The following is a 21,512-nucleotide window of genomic DNA, read 5'->3' as shown; positions in this document are numbered from 1 at the left end:
ATAAAACTTTGGTTGTGTTACATGACAGTAGGATATTAGATGCTCATTGAAAAAAATTCCAAAAATTTGCTGAGTATTTGGTCAATTACTATTTAGTTCCTAAATTCCGTAGGTAAGAAGTCAAGTAATATTTTTCTCACAATAAGCAAAAAATTCTTCTTTGATAGACTATCATGCTGAGGCTTACAAATGTGCATAATTGAGAACGATTCCTTCATAAAATTTACGAATTATCTTCAACCATCAACATTTTAGGGTCATCTTTGGAGAATCTCCTCTTTTTACACTGAATTTCACCTTTGACCACATGAAAGAATACAGATTGTATGATAGGTGTTCTTGCTTTAAAACGGTGGAAATAGTGTGGATTTTCAAGGAAGAATCGAATTTCTGGATTACTGTTACTTCCAGTAAACCTCTGGATCTTTATAACAACAATATCATTCCTTGCAATTCAGCATAAGTTTTCAAATCTCAAATAATATTGATAGATTTTAACTGAGCTGCTTATTAGCGAAATAAGGGTTGTTTAAAGAATACAATTTAAAATTACCTGTGTATTGAATGGTCTCTGAAGTCGCAAGGTCTCAGTTAAGCCCCCAGCTTGCGAGAACACTACTAATCCAGGCGGTGGTAACGGATTTGGAGCGTAAGCGGAATTTTCCATCTAGAAAATAGAAAGGAGCTCCGTTACGAAACACAACATTAGATTGACACAGGGCAGGAATCAGTTGCATTGAACAGAACATTTTCTCAACAAATCAGGGGCTAGACAATCACTATGAACTAAAGAGAGAGAAAGGATTACTAAAGGATTAAAATTACTGATATTCCAACAGCATAGATCAGACAGTAACTTGGATATGAACTGGAGTTTGATCAACTCACCCCCTTGACAGGAAAACATTTGCAACCAAATACACTTACTCATAACTCTGATTCCTCTATAAAATACACATATAACTGATATTCAAGCCCAAGCATTTATGTATAAAATTGGGGGGAGGAAGAACATATTTAATTGTGAAAAACAAATTATCAGTATTTTCACACAATCGGGATGTAAACACTTTTGTATATAAACATTGCACTGAGGGTAACATAACCTAACTCAAGCCGCACACAACGAAACACATGTTTTCGGTGTGATTACATTTATGACAGTAGATGATATGTTGATTCAAGCGAAGTTGAAAAAATTTAAAGAGATTTCCTGCTTTCAGGAAAAATTTATCTGGTAAAAAATTATACTGTGGGGGATTTAAAATTTGTGAAAAACTTGGAAGAATCGACAGGCTGGGAGGAGAGGGGCTCAGAATCGTAGGTAGAGAGAGTACCTTTAATGTGTTGTTTGGGACTAAGGTAAATAAAAAATTAATTAACAGGAAGTAAAAACATTGCACATGCACTTTGAAAAATTTTTTTGAGAGGTAATTCCTTCTCTGCAATCTTCTAAATGAAGACTACACGGGGTAGCTACTTACCAAACAGACGAAGATTTCACGCACTGAATTCTGGGTAAAAGAGAGATGGCGCGAAAATGAACATTTCAAATATTAGTTCCAAAAATATCCACTGCGCGCCACTAGTCGGACAAGTTTGTTTAGAAAAGAAGCTTTTCACCTGCCATTTCATGAGACAGGTAACCTGCAAAGATTATGTTTTTTGACGAACAACGCATCAAACAAATAGAGTTGAAGTGCATTGTATAATCTTTTTTCATAAAGAAGTGATTGTTTACATCGAAGGTGTAGGACGCCTTCGAAGCGAGGTGTTTGCGGATGCGGTGTTTTGGTCTTTGAAGTCATTTTCTATTTTACACAGCAATGTTATTGTTTGAAATTTTGTGATTAGTGATTTTAATATGTTGAATTTTAGAAAATGTATCATATCAAATTTGTGCTTTATTTTCGAGTGTTCTTCTGTCGGTTGAACTATTTCTCTCCCTGTTAAAACGACGGCTTAAAACCTTTTGTGATGTGACCAACTGAGCTCTGTCCTGTCATGATGGTTTGAAATACAAGTGCACTCATGTGGAGAGTTTGGAATCTAAAAACCGGTATTTCTACAGGGTTATATGCAGCATTTGTCTTAAATGCAGATCCACCATTCATTTTACATTTCCCTACTTATTTTCATCCTTCTGAACCCAACAACGCAGCTGCAAAATGGTAAGTGCATCGTAACGAGCCTCGAAGGTTTCGAACGCTCTACCTCAGTTTGTCTCAGATTCTATAGTTTTTAATTCACCCAGACTTCTAGAATTGATGGTATATGTTCCCATGAAAATTATAAGTTGAATCAACCCTTTATATCTGTACCAAAAGTTAACCATCTGTGTTCTCTAAGAGCTTGCGTGTTGTATGCTTATTAGCATAAATCATACAACTTTTTTTCATATGGTTGCGATTATAATCATTGAATGAAGTTTGCGCGGTCATGTGAACCCTGAGCTCTATTAATACATTACATCAACATCCCCACCAACCGTACTGAGATCGTATTTTGACAGGAAAAAGATACTTTAGAAGGCATCAAGCAAATTTTATACTAAAACTGGTTTTGTTGTTCATTTTTTACATTTAACGAAATCAACACTCGGACAGAACGCAAGCTGTTTGTCCCTGGAAAGTATTTTTCAACTCTGAAGATTACAATTAATTTGTTTAGTTCTTACACCTTTGTATCCTGATTGCCTTGAAATGTTTAGTTTAAGTTTCTACAGGACAATGGCCATCGACACATAGAAACTTAAACTAGACATTTCATGGAGATTGTGATACAAAGGTCTACTACACAAATTGAAGATGCTGGGTAGTGACAGACTTTCTAAATTACAATTAATGTTAAATGTATACTCATTATATGGACGGAGAAACTACCAGACCGCATATCTCGGTTCGAGACGTTGTAAACTTCCTGTCATACTTCTTTTTTTTAAATGAAAAACTAATCAATGAAAGCTCTTGATAACTGCCCTGATTTTTCTTCTCTGCCAAAAGAAAACTCGGTGAAAATTTCCAAGAATGATATTTACTTGTTCTCTTTTAAAAGAATAAAATGGGAGGGGAGATTTTTAAACAAGATACATGGTCAGGTAGTTTCACCATCAATGTATTTTTGACGCATTTGGAAAGCCACTGTGCACAGAAACCAAATGAAGCATCATCTCATCTTACAGTTGCACAGGTACTCAGTGTTTAATTTGCTAGTACACAGGCAGCGAAATAAGCAATATCTGAAGGCGTAAGTTTTGGAAGGAAACAGTGCAGTAATCCTTTACTCTGCAGATGAGCAAAATTTGCACTTTTTTCCGTGTTATTAATACAGCCTTCCATCTGTGATAGATAGTAGAACTCACCCCTTTGATTTTCTTGCAGGTGGCCCAGCTCTCTTGTATACAACAGTTAAAGATGTGAGATTCGCGAATATGTCCAACCCTAGGAAAAGCAATATCATCTTCAAAGTGAGTGCATCCAATTTACTTCTACTTTAAGGGATTTTTTAATTTAAAAAATAACCTTTTTTAGTTGTGGGTTAAAAGGAACATTCTTCTTAAGGTGCAGTCTCCCAGGAAGTAAAGAAACATCGATATATCTCACAAATTTTGCTAAAACTTGAGTTTTACTTTTCGCTCTTTGTAAAAGAAAGATAGCTGAAACAGTGTCCAAGCATATTTCAGCAGTTCATCGGTGAAAAATCTCTTCTAAAAACCCTAAATCAAAGCTAAATGAGACTTAACCAGAAAATTCCAGTATGATTTGACTAATCAACTGCGATATTTTGCGTTGAGTCTCATTTGGTTTTAATTGAGTGTTTTCGCAAGAGATTTTTCATCAATAGACTGCTGAAGTATGTTTCTACACTGTTTCAGCTCCTTTTTTACAAAGAGTGAAAAGCAGAAATGTATTATTAGCAAAATTTGTGAAATACCTCGATATTTGTTTACTTTCTGGGAGGAATCACCACAAAGGACTTTTCTTTTACCTGAACCGCAGAGGATCGCTACGGAATGCATCACTGTTTTATCCCGTTCCACTGGCGCGTTCCAGCCCATTCCATCTGTTCCAGTGAAACACTTGGACCGCTCTTCCGAGGTGGGTTGAGGCCGCGGCTAGGCGGTCGAACAGGCCCAAACCGCAAAGATCCCAATCCATCGCGTTCCACGGATAAAAAAAAAAAGCCCTTAAGAAGGAGCACACAGACAATATATTTAAGAGACCCTGCACTACTATCTCCCCGCTGTGTAAAAGTTACTTTTGAAAGTCAAGGCTCAGATTAGCCTAATGACTGTTGACCGAATAGTCGAACAATCCTATCCTCCTTTGCAAAATCTTTGCTCAGCAAAGTGCTTGTCCGAACACTCATCCGTCATCATCAGGCGAAAATTAGCATTGACATCAGAAATGAACTTTTGCCCCGCCGTATCTCATTGCTATTTCTGATTCTTTAATGTGAGTACTTCGGTCTTTCTGTGAGTGTACAATGCTACTAGAATCAAATCATCAGTCATAGTGCTTGAATGGAGAATGTCCCAGCCTGGAATCATCAAAAACTTAGACATCAAATCCCCTCTTGAAATTTTCTAGAAAAAAAATCCTTTCATCAACTCTACATTCAGCTCTTATTTTCTGTGGCTTCTAGGACTCTGGAGATGGTATCGTAGCTGTGGACTTCTACTACAAGGGCTCTCGGGTTTGTTGGACAGATCGCTTTCTAGGAACAATTCAATGTGTTCACTACAATGGCTCTCAAGCCAGAGAAAAGGTATGTTATCTGTCAGTTTCTTCTTACTTACTGCACTCACGATCTATTATTTGAAAACAGTTAAAGCTGTCACTAAATTTTTGAATATTTATGTAAACATTAAACGATTCTCGGGTTAAAAATATAGCCTGAATCGAGATAAAATCCCTCACTTCAAAGTCAATTGAGTTAAGAAGGTGTTCAGAACCCTTTACAGCAGGGAACAACATGCATGATCTTAAAATTATGTCATAGCGCTCACTAGGTTTTCCAATTTATCAATCGAAAAAAAAGAAAACTCAAAAATCTTGAAAATACTACTTACATAAATCGGCCAGTGAATAGGATATTACATCGTCACCTTCCAGGCAAAGTATCACAAGCGCCATGCGACGTTTAAAAATTTCCGCCACCATTTTATTTTTTTACAGAGAAATTGTTCATCGAAGCTGTCCGAAAATTTCACTGAATTTTCTTTGTGCTGCCGATAAAATTTCGTGAAATTTCCAAACAGATTCAACCAACAATTTCTCAGTAAAGAAATAAAATGGCGGCGGAAATTTTTAAACGTTGCATGGCGCTTGTGATACTTTGCCTGGAAGGTGACGACATACTGAATGAGTGTTTTGAAGTCTTTTATTTAAACTTATTGAAAAAGTCAATATCGCAAAGGTAGGAAAAATAAATTTGCTCAGCACAAAACGTCTAAAATTGATGAAGTCATTTATTATTCCTTGTAACTAACAAAATTCAGTCAAAACTTATTGTTTATCTAGTTTTGTAAGTTTGAATACTCTCTCAATCTATTTTTTATCTTAATTCCTATGCGCGCTTCAGGTTACTGTGATAAATGAGGGGCTCATTTCGCCTGATGGTCTTGCTTGCGACTGGCTCACGGGTAAACTGTACTGGACCGATGGTGAAACAAACAGGGTTGAAGTTGTTACCATAGATGGAGAGCACCGCAGAGTTCTTTTCTGGGATGAAATCGACCAGCCACGAGGGATAGCCCTTGCTCCACTTGATGGGTAAAAATCTTTCTCCTCAACTTTTTTGTGATCTTTTTAACATTTCGTGTAATGCAAGTGAAATCAGGGGAGAGTTTGGATTGGTTTGATATGAAAGATTTTTTACCTAAAATACACTAGTAAAATATTTCTGTACCCAACAAATAAATTCAGATTGGTTCAATTACATTGGATCAAAATTAAAGGTATCAATTGAGTAAATTAACTTTACTTAAGGTGTCCTGATGAAACTTTGCAGTCTTATCCCCTTCTTTTTGGTTTCTTAAGTATTGACACATGCAGCCTGGAGAACGTAACGTAAGCCCCCCCCCAGACGGCTGGTAAATGCTTCTCCTACCCCAGATGCTAATCCAATCTCAGAGCGGTTCTCATGTCCAACATTATTGGCTCCCTGAGGACATTATTGTGCTTGTATAAGCATTTTTTCCTTTATGATGGGAATTCAACATTTCATTGTGAATTAAATGTGGGATGGCAAATAAGCCATCAACACGTGGGTTCGGCAGCAACTGTTTACAACTCCACTCATGAATCTGAATAATTCACTATGACTCTTAATTTGTACAAACATTTTTACAGGTTGATGTTTTGGACTGATTGGGGTGAGGTCCCAAAAATTGAAAGAGCTTCAATGGATGGCAATATAAGTTCCCGGAAAGTAATCGTCAACGAAAATATCTTTTGGCCAAATGATATTTCTATCGATCATGCAACGAAGCAAATTTATTGGTGCGATGGGAAGCTGAAATTTATTGAGGTATTCCACTTTTCTTTTTATCTCTTTACATGCTTCAAGACCCAATCTGGTCTTGAGTCACTTTTTGCTGATTCCTCGATTTCTTTTTACTGTCACTTCTCTGGCACCAGGCACAAGCTCAGATTTAGTCAGAATTTTTTACAGATAGGGAAAAAGTGATGCTGGACTGCTGACTATAGAACAATTGAATGTCTCTTAGTGCTTGTCATCAGTGGGTTGTTGAGGACCCAAGCCAGTTTGGAAACCCAATACTTAATACCATGTTCTACCATTTTTTTTTATTCCTAGTTTTCAATGGGAAGAGGCGTTTATGGGTTGATGACTGTCGAAGACATTAGCTTACAAAGTAACAAGAAAAAAATTACCAAGAGCGGTGCCAGGTATTTAAATATTCAGACGAAGCTGCATAACTGAGAGAAACATGGTCTAGTCACATTTTCAAACTGGTTGACTTCATGTAGAACATTCATAAGGGGTGTTGATAATCGAACTATTCTTTTACATAAATGGGTTCTTGGTTCTTTTTCAGTAAGATCTGAATGCAATTAATCTTGATTTCTGGTGTCTCACTTTTTTAGGTGATGGATTTTGACGGGAGAAACAGGAAAGCTGTCATATCCGATAAAGGCATCTATCCGTTCGCATTATCAATCTTCTTAGACAAAGTTTATTGGACAGATTTTAGAACATTGTAAGTTTTTCATCAACTTCATCTTGTTTCTGCAGTGCCTTCTGCAAGTTTATTGTTGATCTTGAATTTATTCTTTAGTTCTCTCTCCTTTTTTTTAGCTGCAAGAGTTCGCTAATCATTAATGTCCAGAGTTTTTTGACTAATTGTGGAAATTCAGTTTTGATGAGGCCTTTTTACGTTCCATAAGGAGTTTATGTTATCAAGACTTTGGAATGAAATAAAATCCAAGTTTCATAACTTATCGTAGCTTTTCAAATTATTGCAAATCATTAGGATTTATAAAAGAAATAAAACATAATCAACCAAAAAAGATAACCTTACTTGTGAAAATTGAGCACTAAGTGTAATATTATCCTTGTTGAATTTGTTACCAATTTAGTTTAAAAAGGAAAGCAAAGTCGTTAGCACCTCTACTTAATCAGAGTTTCTCCTTGCGTATTATTGTAATCTTTTTTTTTTTTTGCAACTTATCGAACCTGGTTTTTTACTGATGCTTCTCTGTCCTGTTCATCAGATCAGTCCATGTAGCGGATAGAAAAAATGGAGGAGGGATGAAAGAAATGATCCACGGTGACTACATACCCCTCGACCTTGCTGTTTGGGACCGTTCGAGACAGCCATCAAAACAAACTCCTTGTGATACGAACAACGGTGGTTGTTCCCATTTGTGCCTTTTATCAACGAATTCTCCTGGATATTCGTGTGCTTGCCCAACGGGTGTAAAATTGCTGAACAGTACAACATGTGCACCAGGTATAATCAGACATTCTCTTCCCTTAATTTAAGTTGCTTATCCTCTCTATTCTAAGTAAATCATTTTTAAGACGCTAGATGGACGGGGCAAGGAAGGGGAGTAAGACGGTTGATGGGCAGGAGTGAGAATGGGGAGTTCAAAGGTCAGAGTTTTTATATGATAGAGTGGGTCGTTACTTTAATAGGTCTTTATTTAGTCATGGACAGCTATATGTGGCCCTGTCAAGGTTGACTTCCAAAAAAGGAATAAAAATTCAGAGTAAGGAGAAAATCTTTAAGAATATTGTTTGGCGGAAAATTTTTCTTTGAAACATCGTTTTGTTTTTCAATTAAAATTATTTGCTCATTAACTGCCAACGGGCAATTTCAAAAATTTCGGTGGTAGCAAAGTGGCCTTTGGGGGCGTGCAGCGCCCCGGGGGTTGGGCCACGTAGGGGGCAGAGCCCCCGAGTTAATTATTATTGCTTAAAATTATTTAAGTCTGTGTTCAATCTCACCTTTATTGAGGAAGGTACTGTTAAACTTCAATATAATGACCTTCACTTTTAGGACTTTTCCGATATAACACCGATTTTCAGTGGTCCGGTCATTCCAAAATTTTGGAGTCAGGGAAAAGTAAAAAAAGTCAGAAGAAAACTAAGGACTTGAAAGTATCGAATCCTTGTATTTGCATGAACCTGTTGGGGAAGATTTTGCTGTTTATTTTGCATAGCATTCAAATGAATATTCACGAGACAAATAGTCTTGTTCCTTTTCAATTCCTTGTTTCTCAGGTTTTTTTTTTTTTGACAGGTGTTCAAGAACTTCTCCTAGTAGTTCAAAGAACGGATATCAGTCGCATATCGCTGGACTCACCAGATCATACAAATTATGTCATACCTCTTACCAAAGTTAAACATGCAATGAATATCGATTATGATCCGGTCGATGGGTACTTTTATTGGACGGATGACGAGGTTTGTTTCTTCCTCTATTATTTTTTTTTTAATCTCAATCAGTATGTTTGGAAATATTCCTGTCTTTTCTGTAAATAAAAATTCAAATTCCATTATTTCTAATTATTCTCTACAAAAATATCGATGGTGAAACCGCAGAAATGCGTGTATTGGTTTGTGGGGCTGCAAACTTCCTGTCATAATTTAATGCCTACATGGGAAAATACTGAATATCATTTTTAAAAAACTTCAGCATTTTTCTTTTATGTGAAGAGTATTCTACAAAAACTTCAAGCCATTGTGTTTTTTCTGTCTCCTTTTAAAAATTAAAATAGGAGCAAAGATTATGAAACATTACAGCCGATATACTCATTTTTTCAATTTTACTGTTGATTTTTAAAGAGGCACACTTGCAGCTTATAATTTTCAGACCTCAAGATCTTCATTTGTACTTTTTTGACAAATCTTTCCAATGTCTCCTCTGCATTTCTGATGCCTTTTTTTTTCTATGGTACTAATTAAATCCTCATCTTTAATTTACTTTTGAATTACTTTTATCATTAGAGCCTGTAGAACACCTTACCCAGCCATAGCCTCCAGCAGAATAATAAGTGATTTTTAAATGATGTATACAAATTATTTCTAGGCAAGAGGCATACGGAGAGCAAAGCTGGATGGAAGTGGCCAAGAGGATATTATAACAGCAGAAGTTGAACATCCAGATGGTGTCGCAATTGATTGGATCGCTCGGAATTTGTATTGGACGGACACAGGCACTGACAGGATTGAAGTGGCTAAACTTTCGGGCTCTGTTAGGAAGGTTTGTGTTTGTCTTATCTATTCATATTAATTTTTTTTTCTATTTCCATTGTTAGTGCCTGTAGTATGTATTAGGATCTCAAATAAAATAAACAGTTGCCTTGTATGAAGGTTTCAGAGCTCACCCCTTTTTCCTTCTAGGTTAAAAGCAGAGAGTTATCAGGTCATTCACCAGAATGTTATTTTAACAAGAAATTTTTTGGTACTAATACTGCTTCAATGGAACCAAGTTGTGGATGCAATAATTTTCAAACAAAAGTGGCACTCTAACTGAAAATTCAACGTGCTCATGAAGTTCGATGGACGTAGCTTTCTTGGATCATTCCTTTTGCGTGTTAAATTTGTGGATTTTGACATCCCACCTCTCCCAGGCTCAATGTTGATACTCAATAATGCTGTGTTGATCCCCTCTAAAAACTACAAAACACCAGCGTGCCCCCTCCACAGTCAAGAACCAATGGTATCTGGCGTATTTGCCCCAACTATCTTATTAAGGTCTCTAACAGTTCGAATATCTACATGCGCAAGAGTAGCGGAACTTCAGGGCTCCGAAGAGGATGGTAAATTATAGCCTTTTTGCTGCTAAGACCATTCTCCCCAATATCAATCCATCAGCATCTCTGAAGACAACAGATAAGAATCATCCGAGAAAATCACTTAAAATCGTCGTATAAAGCTCACCTCTGTATACCCTTCCCAACCTCTTAAAAAACACTTGTGAGAACTCCTACTTCATAAAGCCTGAACCTTCGAGGCTGAAGGTAATTTACGTATGGCCTATTTTTGTGAAGTTATCTCAGATTTTTGAAGCAATTGTTAAATTAGCCATTTCCATTTTACAGGTACTCATCAACAGTGATCTAGTTGAACCAAGAGCTATAGCCGTTGCTCCAGTACACGGCTACCTATTCTGGTCCGACTGGAATGAAAAGAGACCGAAAATTGAAAGAACAAATTTGGACGGTTCCGCAAGAGTTATTCTGGTGAAAGACGCCATCGGCTGGCCGAACGGTATCACATTGGATTTGGAGAATAATAAGCTGTATTGGTGTGATGCCAAAACAGACAGGATCGAGGTATTAACTTATGACATATCCATGCTGCAATTTTTGAGAGGAAGAGAATAACAATTAATAGTAAAGCGAAATAGTCTTGACAAGGTTGCCGTAGTCAGGGAATGCTGGGAAAACGGAGGAATGTCAGGGAATTTTAGAAAGTCAGAGGAAATTACTTAAATGTCTAGGAAAATTTGTTATGTCACCTTTTTTTGCATTGTGGAATGGATTTGACCTTTCAAACAACAAATGTTGCTTAGAAATTGTTTCGAATTATCTTTTTAATCATCTGGCATATCTTCAATTGTCAGGGAATTTCACCAAAGCGGAGAAATCAGGAAAATGTCAGGGAATTTAATTTTCTTAATTCTGTGGCGACTCTGTTTTGAGAGGTATTCAGGTAAAAATAGAAAATTACATTTAAAAATAGCAAACCAAGGAAAGATGGAAAAGTTAGCTCAATTTAGCTTTATCATTGCAAGAGCTTGTTGTTTGCAATCAAAATGAGCCCATCAGATTGGGTCATTGATGCCACTGTTGAGTGTTGCTGATCGAAATTAAGAGGCGCCTCCAAGTTTTTATTATCTTAAATTACGAGCAGTGTATCAACAGACTTTCCGATACTCTGTTCGAATTTGATGTTGATAAAAAAATAACAGTGCCAACCAAACTCACGAGGAGAAGAAAAGAGCGAGTGTAATGATGACTAAAGTAGGTGAAGTGGAAAATTTTTCGTAGGTCATTCTCTTCACACCTCACTAATTACCTAATTTTGTTTGTGCTAACCGTAGGTAATCAACATGGATGGTACCAACCGACGAGAGATTCTCAGTGACCTACTTCCGCATACCTTTGGTTTAAGTTTATTGGGCGATTACTTGTACTGGACTGACTGGCAACGCCGCAGCATCGACAGAGTACACAAGGTAACGAGCGTATAATTCTTATGAATTGCAACCCACTAAAATCTTGGCAAAAGATGGTAAAATTAATGAAAAAAAGCAAAAATTCTGAAACATTGCAATAGAAATTCACCAGCGATATTTTCTATAGTCTCTTGTATAACAAACTTTTTCAGGAATTTTAAAATTAATGTATTGCTTTGCGAAGATGAGATAAAATTTTAATGTTTTTGATCATGTACTTATGCATATTTGATTTCCTCTTTTAGGTGACAGGTGATAATCGACAAGTTATTGCTGACCAGCTGCCGAATATCATGGGAGTGAAAGCAGTTGGACCTGGGCAAAATTCAGGGTGGAACCCTTGCAAAGATAACAATGGAAAATGCAGCCATTTGTGTCTGAATAAACCAGGCAACAATTATGTCTGTGCTTGTGTAATCGGTAAGTCATAACTTGTGGAATGTTGGTCGTTCAAATTCAATATTTAAACTATGGCACTCCTGCTTCTTAAGCTTTTGACATTGTCTTTCAACTTAACAAAGTTTTCAACTTACTTGTGAACACTTAAAATTTGTTTCTTAAGAGAGGAGTATAGCTCTGGTTTCATTTGTTTTCCGCAGTTTATGATCTCTTATATATAAATCTTTTCACCTCATTAATTCCAAGAAACCTTTATCATTTTTCTGGTTTTTCCCAAAGTTTGCAATAGTGCCAGATATGAAATGTGTTTATGCCCTCTATCATCAAAATCTCCTTTTTTATTTTACAATGCACATGTATTTTTTACAGCATTCTTATGCAACTTTGTAATCCCAAGTTACAGCTTTTGAAAGAAACAGCGCTGTAAGATATCATGTTCAAATTCGGTCCTATGGAAGTTTTGGGTCGAGGAAATCAAATTTTTTGTTAAGTCACAATTTGAAAGTCATTAATTTTTGAGTGTGGGAATTATTCATTCTGCATGATAACTTTGATTTTAAAAGGATGTTATACCAATACTGTGGTCTAATTTCACTTTTAATCTTCAGGTCATGAATTAGCGGCTGATGAGAGAACGTGCGTGGTGCCTGAGTCATTCTTACTTTTTTCAAGGAAGGAGAATATTGGTCGAGTCAGCATTGAAAATAGCGGCATTGATGCCATCATACCAATCAGCGGTGTAAAAGATGTCAGGTGAGTTTTTTCAAGGATTTATAATTTTTTTAAACTTTTTTTGTTTAGTAATCTCGTGAGCAAAATAATTGCTGCATCTTCAGTTTTCCACAAATTATGATGACCTGACATTTTTTTTGAAAAGCAAAGTGACAAAAACATCAAGTTATTGCTTTTAAGTCTCAAAGACAAATATCTGTGATTATCAAAAAAATGTCAGTCGCACTAATCACAGAATCAAGTTTTGATGCTTTATTATTGCAGATTAGCTGAAAACAGTAGGATCTGTCCAGACCGCAAGTTTCTACGTTCAATATTAACCGAGATATCACCCTTTGAAAAGTCGGGTTTTTGACGTCATCCACCGCGGTAGTGACACCCTTGGTTTCTTCTTCTTTTGTTCGAACAGTGATGAAGAGGGCACAATGCGAAACTTTAACAAAATTGAACATAAACCAACTCAAAGAACAGACAGATTTGTGCTTTGAGGATCTTCTTAACAGGAGATAACGCACTCGTTGCGGATAGATTAGGCGGTCAGTCAGTTCACCACAGTTTGTTTGTGTTTAATGTCGTTGCGCATTGCGCCTTTGTATCACTGACCAAACAAAAGAGGAAGAAACCAAGGGTGTCACCTTTGCTGTGGATGACGTCAAAAACCCGACTTTTCAAAGGGCAATATCCCGGTTAATATTGAACGTAAAAAGTTGCGGTTTGGACAGATCTTTCTATTTTTAGCTAATCTACAAGAATCAAGCATCAAAACACGATTCTGTGACCAGCTCAACTGACCCATTGCCACCTACTTGTTCTTTTTTTGTGAGGGAACTACCTGATTTTTAACTCAAGATTTGTGCTGAAGATATCGCTGAATTACAAAGGATATCCAATTAAATACCCTTCTCTCTACAAGTAATTTTATCCCTCTTAAGAAAAAATTTGTGAATTGGAATATACTGAAACACTGAAGGTGAGAAGTGCTCTTTTTGCACAGAAATCCTACATTTTCATTGGTTTCAAATTGTTAAAATCTCATTTCAAAATCAATCGGAGTTACCACAAAACTACGTTTTTTTCCTTAAATTTCTATCATCTATGTAATCCTCAGCTTCAGAAGAAAAATGTGTCAAGATTTGTTTCAATTCTACTGTCGGGACTGTCTCATTTATTTGGTTTCCTATTTTACAGTGCCTTAGATTTTGACATCAGCGATAGTAGAATCTACTGGACGGATGTGAAAATGAAAGCAATTACTCGCGCTTTTATCAATGGATCTCAAGTAGAGCGCATCATAGAATTCGGGCTCCATTCTCCGGAAGGCCTCGCTGTGGATTGGGTCTCTCATAATATCTACTGGACAGATATGGGAAGTAAGCGCATTGAGCTGGCAAGACTGAATGGCAGTTCTCGGAAGGTTCTGCTGTGGCGAAATATTAATGATCCTAGAAGTTTGGCCCTGGATCCCAGAGAAGGGTGAGTGTCTATCTTTTATGCATCATAATTCTTCTATCAGTTTTTGCTTTACCTAACATATTAAGATAAAACTAGAAGTCACCCAAATTTTTGCATGTTATTTTAATGCTTATTGAAAAAAAATGAACCAGGTTGTTGTTTCAGAAAATAATGATAGTCATGTCGAAATATATATTGCTCTTTCATGCGTCCGAGATTTATGATTTAAGTAATTTTTCTCACCTAAAATTTTGTAAAAAACACAATGGTGCCGTCGATTTTCTCTGAAATGACTTCCAAGCTCCAAAAGCGCTCTCTAATTTGAAGTCGCAATAGAGAGGATCTCCTCATTATGCTAATAGCTTTTTTTTAGAGTAAACCAATGGCACCACTTTCTCACAAAATTTTACGTAAGAAAAAACACTTTATTCGCAAATTCCTGATGCATGCAAGAGCACCATTGCATGATCTTTTTGTCATGAATATCCAGAATCCTGTTCAAAATCATCATGGGTTTATAATCTAGAATGCCTCAGAGTCAAAAGTTGCAAAATGTGTCAGTAAATAAAATAAAATAAATGGAGGTACTGCAACTGATGAACTTAAAAATTCTTAAAATTAACAACTCTATTAATAAAAAACAAAGAAACTCTTACCAAGTACCCTAATTTTTTTGTTGCTTAAAAATGAAAAGAAAATCTCTTTTAAGTATGTGCTTAAAGGTATTTTTAAATTTTCTTTCCAAACAGTTTTTGTTCCTTGTGTATGTCATTCGTGATTTTCATGTGTGTAACATCGGTGATCTTTTCTTTTAAAGGTACATGTACTGGAGCGATTGGGATGAAGGTGGAACCATTGAGCGTGCTGGAATGGACGGATCCATGCAGATGACGTTTCTTAACAAAATTGGACGTGCTAAAGGCTTGACAATCGATTACGTAGAGAGGAAAATTTACTGGACTCTTTTCCTTCAAAGTTCTGGTGCAATTGAAAGTTGCGACTTAAATGGCAATAAGCGTGTTACACTTGTGTCCAATGATATTGAAAGACCTTTTGCTCTGACTCTTTACAAGGTGAGGTTTTTTTTTATCATTATTTTTTTTATTTATTTAACAATTCTTTCAGAATTTCCCTTGGATATCAAATTTTATCTAAAGTAAGACTCCTTCATGTTAGCAGTTAAAAAAAAGGTTTGTACACTTGAAAAAAAGCTTTTTTAAAGTCTCAGCTTCCAATATTTGAGACTCAAAATCATGAGATACCGGAGCAAATTTACGCCCTATCTTCGCCAAAAAAAAAAAAAAAAAAAAAAAAAAAAAAAAAAAAAAAAAAATTATATAAACAACTTATAAGTTATTCTTTTAGTTAGTAAAAAGTCTATCCTGGTAAAAAGAAACACAATATTTTTATTTTCCACTCAGAACTCCAAGCTTTAAGGTTACTTTTTTTATGGCCAGTTGTACGTAGAAAAATTTTATCTGATTTATTTGAAAGTTTTCTGCCATTAATAGGAAATTTCTCCCAAGGTAGAAAGACCAGCCCAGTGCATTAGCTGAAATTTTGCATTCTTTTGCACTGTATTGGAACAGATTTTATGTAATTAAGGAAACGAAGCTTTAATTTTCCATATTCTCCAAAAGTAGCAGAAAAATAGTAAATTTTCTTTCATTAAAAACTTACTTAAGCTGGACTCAACTTTAATTCTAGATTAAATTGTTTGATGCAGCGAAGTGTTGAGTCTTAATTTGTTGTTATCTTTTTAGGACCACATGTATTGGACTGATTGGAACAAAGGGACCATCGAAAGGGCGAACAAAACAACAGGCCTGAATAGATCCATAGTACATTATCATCTGGAACATATCACAGATCTCCTCGTCTTTCACGAGTCTCGCCAGAATGGCTCGAACCAATGTGCCTTCAACAATGGAGGCTGCAGTCACCTGTGCCTTGCGCGTCCAAAACCCCAAGAACGTGCCTGCGCTTGTCCAACTCACTATCAACTGAAGAATAATAATTGTGAAGGTTTGTGCCGTAGTAATCAAAGTTCCGTTTCAAGTATAAGTTTGCGTTTTTCATAGCACTTCCATGTGCTCTGCGACACCCAGCTGCCACTCAGTAAACAAAATAAAGTGTACTTTCCTTTGGAAGAAGAAGATAAATTATCAATAGCATGAACTTAAATATTTACTTGATGTAAGGTATCAAAGGAGTTAACTGGCTGACATTTTTGACGAAGTTGAGATGTTTGCCTATTCTAGTAAAGCTCTTCCTGGGGTATTCTTTGTACAAATTTCAACCCTTGATCTTAATTTTTATCGCTTTCAACATCTGAGTTTGAAATTAATTTGTGTTACAAGCTTCCATGTAAGTTTTTAGTTTTCAAAATGTCTCCCTGAGAGTCAGAAAAATGTCATGTAACTTTTTCATTCTTGATACCCTTGCGTCAAGGTGAACCTACCAGAAGTAAATGAGCAGCAAGATATTGAACAAATTTTTGTCCAAAATATTGTTCCCACCTTTACCGTCTAGTAAAAAGTCCAAACCACTATCTTAAAAAGCACTTTCCAGCTGTCAAGCTGTAATATTTTTGGAAAACTGTGAACTGAGGCTGAAAGTATCCAAGTTTAAAATAATACTTTTATTTTTGAGGTCAAATGGCACATTTTTTTTTATTTGGATGGGGCATTCCCAGCTGAAATTTAATCCTAGACTTAATGGCTCTGTTGTTTTGCTAAAGTGTAAATTGGAATCATAATTTCAGCTCAATCAAGGTGTTCGACATCTTGATGTTTTTTTCACTTTTAGCGTAGGATTATCCCTAGGTCTACTTGGTCTCTGGTCTTCGTTCCACTGACAGGTTTCATCGTTTGACTCTAACTATCAATTTTCTCTGTTGCAGCTCCAACTTCTTTCTTGATGTTTTCTCAAAAGAGTGCCATAAATAGATTGATTCTTGACACAGTCGATTGTCCTGACGTTCCTCTACCTATTCATGGACTCAAGAACGTGCGTGCCATTGAGTTTGATCCTGTTTCGATGGTCGTTTACTGGGTAAGTGGTGTCTCATCACATAGAAACCCCTTAAAACTCTATGATAATCATCAGCGAACTTTTCGTCTCAGCGGAGGTGTGGACATAAAGAACCAAGTTTAAATGCTTCCGCACCTTATCATTTTAGAAAATTGAATGTTTGCACCTATACGCTCCAAATGTTGACAGTCTCATAGGCAGCGCCAGTGTGAAAGAATTTATCTCAAGTTTGTTGTTAATGTCAGGAATGCTGATAGTTTCTTTTGTCCAAGTTCCTGTAAGATCTTGTGTGGAAACCACAATGTTTCTCTTACTCAGAACAGTAAATAGAAATACAGTGGAAATCGGATACAACAACCTTCTAAGGACCGGCCAAACTTGGTCGTTATATCTGATTGTTGCTATAACCGATACTCAAGAACATTGAATAAATGGGATCGCAGCCGTGGGCATTTCCAGATCGCAGGTCGTTATAAACGATATGTTGCTATAAGCGATGTCGCAGTATCCGATTTCCATTGTATCTGAATATCCCCAAAAATTTGATTTATTAAACAAACTTTTACAAAAAACATGAAAACTTTTTCAGTTTTTCTGCCTTTTCAAGCATGATCTGTGATGCAGAATTCTATGTTCTTGCATTTCTTGTAATCAGAATTTCACTGAGGTCAAAACATGAAGACGCCTCTGGAAATTTCCATGACTTAAAATCTCATTGCTCTGTTGCTATGACTTCATAGCAAACTTGAAGTGTATTTGAGAGGACATTTCTCATAAAAGACCATCTATAGGAAAAGCAACCCTCGTGCCAAGAAACTTAGAATCGAGATGTATCGACCATGAACCCCTCAAAACTTCAGTGTAGAGTTTTCCCCTCAAAATTTCAGGAGGTATAGTTTTTCTGTCCAAAAACCATGAAACAAATCTATTAAAACCTTTCTATCGAAAATGAAATTCTATTTTGTCAACCCTGTCCAATAAAAATGACTTGCCTGAACAAATTTGTCTGTATCGCACAAATGTCCGTTTCTCTCCCAAGACGTCCCTATTTGTATACATCTCTCTATTCAAGTTACTTTCAAGGACATTTCAAGTTTTGACTTGAAAAAAAGTTTCACAATTTTAGCTAACAAGAGCGCCATCTTTGCAAAACCTTTCTTATTACCTCTTTCACTAATGTAGTACGTTTATATTTTTCAGGTTGATGGTCGAGCTCAGTCGATTCGGTGGAGTGAGTTAGAGGGCAGCAACACCGGCACGCTGGTTGGAGGCGGCGGTGGAACGCAGTTCGTCTATGACCTGGCACTAGATCCGTATAACCGGCTGATTTATTGGAGTGATCAATCAGCAGACATTATCAACGCCACTTGGCTAGATACAGGTGCCTCGCTCGGGACGATCGTCAAATTCACCGAAAATGAAAAGCCGAGAAATATCGCTCTTCACCCGGAAAGAGGGTATGCAACTTTGCTGTATTCTCATCACTTCTAACTATCCTCTTTAATAGTTTTGATAAAATTAAAGATATGATATATTTTATGGATCGTAAAAACGTACCCTCTTCTTCGTAGCAAAAATTAGAGGGGCAAAATAGCAGTAATATTCTTGTGGGAAAATAGTGAAATTTCATCGAATATTTTACAGAAACTCTTCGTAGGGCAAATAATTTTACACTCAAAAAAGTAGAGTACATTATAGAAACCTTGATTATGCATCTACCCAATGACCTCCCTTATGCTTTGCGATATTCCACCCTCCTTTTTCAAGAATCTCAATTTTCTATAGTTTTTTTTTCTGCCAGGTAGATACAAAATAGTGCACAATGGACCACTAAACAAGGTACGAAGTTAAGCATTCTGGCTTATGTTTTCTTGCTAAAATTTCTTGTTGGCCACGATTTGCACAACGAAAATTACTGAAATTAACTCCTAACTAAGACATTTAATGTTTCTTGATGCGTAAATTCAAACCTCCCGCTCATGAAAACGCAATAGTCTACGTGAGTCAAATTGCACACTTAACTTTACCATGATAATTTCTGCGATATGAAAATCTGGCAAACCTCAATCTTGACGCTTTGGCTTAGATATAGCAAATTGTTTACAATTTGAACGATAAAGGGTAGGAAAGGAACAATGCTTGATTGTAAAGCCTTCCAAAACTGTTCTTAGGCGCGATATTTGACTCACGTAGAGAATAGCGTTTCTAGTGACCGGGCAATTCAGAATTCCCGTAACGAATGTAAAATTAAAACGTTAATATCTTATTTAGGAGTTGATTTCAGTCATTTTTGATGCAAGAATCGTGTTTTACGTGAAATTCTAATCATGAAACATGTATCAAAATGCTTAAATTTGTACCTTGTCTAGTGGTCCATTAAATTAAAATCAATGGCGCCAACACCATCAAACTCCATAGGTGTTTTGTACTAATTGTGTGTTTTTCTTAGACTTCTGGAAATTTGCACATCTTTCTCAAAATTTGTGTAATTTGTGAATAAAGGACAGAAAAAAGTCATGTAGCTTTGAAAATTTGTGGGGGAAGGGGTATTGAAATGGGAAGATGAATTCAAAAAATAGGAAAGCCTAAAAGTTTCTGCATCCCTCTTTAGAAAGATGCAGGAATACTTTGATTAGTGTCGATTTTATCAGCTTTCTAATAAAGAAAATGTATGAATTTTTATCCATGCCCTTTTTCCCCCATTTAAATCATTTGTATCACCTTTTGCACAGATATTTGTTCTGGACCGATGTCGAAGGCTCAGGGCGTGTTCTGAGAGCGCGAATGGATGGCCAGAAGAGGTTAGTTATTGCAGCTGATTTACCAAACCTGGCGGCCCTAGCTGTGGACCGGGTGGAAAACGCTGTCTTCTTCACCTATTCTAACAAAATTGATCGCACTGATTTGAATGGAAATAAAAGGTAAATTCATCTGCTTTTTCATCTTGCTTTCTTTAGTGCTTTCTCTAATTTGTAAATTGTTTTGGAAGTTATCGTTGTCCCTCATCACTGTCAATTATTCTGATCTCCAAATTTGTTTAATTCAACCTAGATCTTCGCAGGTTTATCAAGTAACACAAGTATTGAAAAGTTGATACATTTTTAATTTTTTCCTTCAAATTTGAAGAAACTTGTTGGTAATTCTATACATCCTGGTTAAAATGGTTTAAAGCTAACCGTATTTTATTTTAATCATAAGTTTTGCATTAAAATATCAGAAAGCATTTTATAATACTTCTACTCATCACTGAAATTGAGGAAACACGCCTCTTGATTAAGACATCGCAAAATTTAGCTTTTATTATTTTTTTTATTTTTCTTAAATTACCAGACTATTTTATATAAAACTCAGAGAAAATATTCTTGAAAGGCCCAAGAAAATTGACACAAAATTCTGTGCAGTAACAATTATCACCATTGTGCAAAAGTGTAAAACATGTCAGGAAATCAGCAATCTTACAAATAAACGTGTGTGGTTCTTGTAATTTTATAAGTAATTGATAGTTGTGATATAGCATATGTGTATATGTGAATAGAAGTAGTAGTTAAATAAACTTAATTCTGAGATTCTAAATATTTACAGGTATGAAAGGTTTCCCTTGGTCATACTGACTATAATTACATTATTAAAATATATTTTCAGGCTAACACTTGTCAACGGTGGCATTTCGCAAGTAGTCAGTTTAGTTGTTTCCGGAAATTACATTTACTGGGCTGACAAGGAGCAACAATTAATCGAAAGAGCCAACAAAAGAAACGGCGAAGACAAACTTATTGTTATGTCTCGCGTGTACAACCTCTCAGATCTTCTAGCAGTTCTCACACCAACTCCTCAGGTAAATGAATAAATTCTCAAGCTTGAATGCGTCTAACTGTTCAAATTATTCAAAAATTTCCAAAGTCCAAAAGTTCCAAAAAGTCCAAGCATCTTGCATCATACATCTCACCAGGCGTTTTTGTGATTACAAATTTAAAGTCAGAAGCACAACAGAAGCTTAACTCTACGTAAAGAAAATTATTCTCGTGCACCAATTCTATCAAATTCCTGCTTTTATGGGTGTCATCCATCAGTGAGTGGTTTTGCAAGATAAAATTACAAGTAAAAATATTCCTTTCAGTATCGTTGAGAGTTGGGTTCAGCCTCTCGGGAATAATGGACGGATTCACTCATTTTTAAAGTAAATTTA

General features: G+C 36.1%; 2 protein-coding genes across 5 annotated transcripts in view; one reads left to right on the top strand and one right to left on the bottom strand.

Annotated features, from left to right (window-relative positions):
- The window catches only part of LOC109035200 (E3 ubiquitin-protein ligase Rnf220), a 184,378-nt gene extending 182,859 nt beyond the window's left edge, over positions 1-1,519 (bottom strand). For 2 of the 4 annotated variants that reach the window (XM_072301295.1, XM_072301298.1), the window contains exons 1-2: positions 1,485-1,519; positions 554-667 (exon numbers count right to left, since the gene is read on the bottom strand). In XM_072301295.1, coding sequence (XP_072157396.1) covers positions 554-667 — 114 coding nt within the window. In that variant the 5' untranslated portion in view covers positions 1,485-1,519. The other 2 variants (XM_072301296.1, XM_072301297.1) reach the window with 2 other exon arrangements.
- Positions 1,520-1,767: 248 nt separating this feature from the next.
- The window catches only part of arr (low-density lipoprotein receptor-related protein 6), a 28,273-nt gene continuing 8,528 nt past the window's right edge, over positions 1,768-21,512 (top strand). The window contains exons 1-20 of the mRNA XM_019048098.2: positions 1,768-2,171; positions 3,381-3,466; positions 4,645-4,767; positions 5,584-5,774; positions 6,354-6,531; positions 7,110-7,222; positions 7,737-7,975; positions 8,768-8,931; positions 9,557-9,730; positions 10,572-10,805; positions 11,576-11,710; positions 11,956-12,130; positions 12,718-12,862; positions 14,030-14,314; positions 15,111-15,366; positions 16,057-16,318; positions 17,196-17,347; positions 18,527-18,783; positions 20,059-20,247; positions 20,969-21,161. Of these exons, the coding sequence (XP_018903643.1) occupies positions 2,096-2,171; positions 3,381-3,466; positions 4,645-4,767; positions 5,584-5,774; positions 6,354-6,531; positions 7,110-7,222; positions 7,737-7,975; positions 8,768-8,931; positions 9,557-9,730; positions 10,572-10,805; positions 11,576-11,710; positions 11,956-12,130; positions 12,718-12,862; positions 14,030-14,314; positions 15,111-15,366; positions 16,057-16,318; positions 17,196-17,347; positions 18,527-18,783; positions 20,059-20,247; positions 20,969-21,161 (3,627 nt within the window). The 5' untranslated portion in view covers positions 1,768-2,095. The remainder of the gene's footprint in view (positions 2,172-3,380; positions 3,467-4,644; positions 4,768-5,583; positions 5,775-6,353; positions 6,532-7,109; positions 7,223-7,736; positions 7,976-8,767; positions 8,932-9,556; positions 9,731-10,571; positions 10,806-11,575; positions 11,711-11,955; positions 12,131-12,717; positions 12,863-14,029; positions 14,315-15,110; positions 15,367-16,056; positions 16,319-17,195; positions 17,348-18,526; positions 18,784-20,058; positions 20,248-20,968; positions 21,162-21,512) is intronic.

This window comes from Bemisia tabaci, chromosome 6 (genome assembly GCF_918797505.1).
Source record: "Bemisia tabaci chromosome 6, PGI_BMITA_v3".
NCBI classification, from domain to species: Eukaryota; Metazoa; Arthropoda; class Insecta; order Hemiptera; family Aleyrodidae; genus Bemisia; species Bemisia tabaci.
This window is presented reverse-complemented; position numbering and strand designations above follow the sequence as displayed.